This window comes from Pteropus alecto, unplaced genomic scaffold (genome assembly GCF_000325575.1).
Source record: "Pteropus alecto unplaced genomic scaffold, ASM32557v1 scaffold206, whole genome shotgun sequence".
Taxonomy (NCBI): domain Eukaryota; kingdom Metazoa; phylum Chordata; class Mammalia; order Chiroptera; family Pteropodidae; genus Pteropus; species Pteropus alecto.
Window position 1 is genome coordinate 4,430,382 of NW_006438906.1, and position 2,723 is coordinate 4,433,104.

The window sequence follows — 2,723 nt, forward strand, 5'->3', positions numbered from 1 at the left end:
GGAGTATACCAACGCTGGTGCTATATTTGTCTTTGGTGAGAAATACACAGACCACCTCTTCGCATTTAAGGTAAAGCCAAACTCCTTTTATATAAAGTCACTTTCTTTTCAGTAACTTCTCAGTCTCAGTAACTGACCAGAAACCAGGTATATGCCTGTCAGGCACGTCATAGGGACATTACACATTCCCGCTCTTTTTCATTTACAATTATATCTTAAGTCAGTGGACGACAAATATTTTATTTTGTTACTTTGCCATTAAGGGAACCATCTAGAGGAAGTCAGAAATATTCAAATCCTTTTGGGGGGAGCTTGTAGCATTGCTTAGGAAAATCATATGGGGTAATAATATCTGAGATTTCAAAGAAAAGATTTTGTTGTTATTTTATTTTAAAGATAGGAAATGGTTGAGGGGGAAAGAACGGTAGGCATATGGCCACTAATGGCTTCCAGATCCAAGATTGGTGACAGCTCTGCACTCAGGGAACTCCTCAGTCCCAGGCAAACCAGGACAGCTGGTCACCCACATCAAAACTCTGTTCTTCCAGAGCCACCCCCATGCTAAATCTTTCCCATCTTTCCTTCAGTGCAGCCTTTGCCTAGGCAGGCATAGAAGCTGGGCCTTCTCTCAACCTAAGGAGGGATGTTATTCTACTGGAGAAAGGCAACCTGGCCCCATGCCCAGGCCTAATAAGTTCCTTCCTGAAGCTCCCACAAGCCCCAGGAAGCTCACCTTCCTCTGGGAAATCCCTATAAATACCTGTTGATGAGTCAAAAAGATGCATGTGGCTTTTTTTTCCAGCTGTCTTTTTTCGTGGTGTGTTATTGTTCCTACACTTCTAAATTATTTGCTCACTTAGGGACTCCAAATTTACTTCCAAATTACCTCAGCTTCAGTTAGGCCAACTGTTAATGGTGAATCTTTTTAAAAACTGCAGATATTTTTGAACTGTTGATTTGATGCTTTGGTGCTGATAGCTATGCCTTCTCTGAAAGATCAAATTTTTATAAATTGAGATTGAAATACGCTCATATCATGACTGCTTCAGAACTGGAAAAAATAAAGCCACAAGGAAGGAGTAAATTGCTGCCCAGACTGTCCAAGTGTCTTCAGACCTTGTCCCCCACCGAGGAGCCACCTCCATCATTTTGCCCACAGAAAAATCCCTGTGGGAACATGGGAGAGTTGAGCCCCTCTAGCTTTCTGAAGATTTCAGGAAGGCTCTGTCTGCCCTTTCAAGCCAATAAAAGCAGATAAGTGAGTGAGCTGTCAATAATGGCACAGAATGTCCTTTAATATATTATTAATAGATTTTTCTAAATTAGATCTTCTCCTTGGTCATTCTGTGCCTCTGCTGGCAGCTTGTCCCTAGTCATTTAGCTGGAGAACAGAGGGGAAGGGGTGCGGAGGGGTAGAAGTGCAGAGGGATGCGGACTGCAGCTCTGTGTAACCTCTGCAGGGTAGAAACTGCTCCTCGTAGACACAGGCTGCACGGAAGGCACCGAAAGGCCTTCAGGAAAATAGGATCTAGAAAAACACCATTTTGTGAAAGCAGAGGTAAACTAGTTTCCTGAGTCTGATCATTTTAGTGATTCAACATTCTATAAGTAAAATAATTATCACTTTAAAAACTAAGCAAATGAGTGTTTACTCTATGGGAGGCACTGTGTATAAGCACCTACCATCTGTATATGATCTGTATAGACACTATGAATAAGAATTTGAGTTCACGCACATTTCATCTCCACCTAGGTCACTCTGCTAATGAGTGGTGATGCCCATGTCTGTTTCATATAAGAACAAGCATATCTGCCGGTAGCCTTCAGTTTGCTCATCCAGTTATTACAAATTCCCCCAAAACTTCATCCCTTCTCTGAGGAACTAAAGTAAGGAAAGCTCATCGTAGCACGGAAAGAAAAAAAAAATGTCATTCCTATGAAATATGCTATCCAGAACAAAATAGAATGAGAATGGAAATGGGGAAGCTTCCCAGTAAAAGTATTGTTTAGTTCAAGTGAAGTTTCCAGTATTTTTATGATGTCTCAGAGGGAGAAAAGGAGGCAGAAAGGAGACTGATCTGAAACCTACTAATGCTGCTGAGACCAACCGTTAACCTGCGATCACTGTCATGCCCACCCCGCCCCCAGGTCCTGCCGATCGTGGTTTTCTTCAGCACTGTCACGTCCATGCTCTACTACCTTGGATTGATGCAATGGATCATTAGAAAGGTACCAGAACTGGAAGGGATTGGGTGACAGATGTAGAGCTGATTATTTCAAGGACAAAGTTTTAAAAGCCTTTTATTGAGATTTTTCCAAAGTACTTTTCTCTTTGTACCAAGATCCACCACTACCACCCAAGTCATTAGACTGAAACCTCCAAAATCCTACATGTGTCCACAGAGGGATTTTTTTTTTTTATCTCAGGGACATCTAACAGGGCTTTGACTTGCAACCCACTGGATATCTTAAAGAAACCTTACCAATCACTTCTTTAGCTGAAGACTTGACTCCAACAGGTCAGACACCTGCCAGGGAAAGCAGCTGTCCACCTGATGCCTAACACAGAGTCACTGCTTAACCTCAGAGGTCACAAAAGTGGGTACTCCTGGTCTAGGAGTTGCTAGAGGATCAAAGCAGGAAGAGAAAAAGGGGAAGCTGCTTTTCATTCCTGGGGGAGTTTTATGGGCATACAAATCTAAAAAAGAAAAAAGGTCTGAAAA

The 2,723-nt window shown here is 42.2% G+C and overlaps 1 protein-coding gene across 1 annotated transcript in view; it reads left to right on the forward strand.

The window, feature by feature from the left end:
• Positions 1-2,723, forward strand: part of SLC28A3 (solute carrier family 28 member 3) — a 45,362-nt gene that overhangs the window by 29,657 nt on the left and 12,982 nt on the right. Inside the window, exons 12-13 of the mRNA XM_015592623.1 lie at positions 5-70; positions 2,149-2,229. Coding sequence (XP_015448109.1) covers positions 5-70; positions 2,149-2,229 — 147 coding nt within the window. The remainder of the gene's footprint in view (positions 1-4; positions 71-2,148; positions 2,230-2,723) is intronic.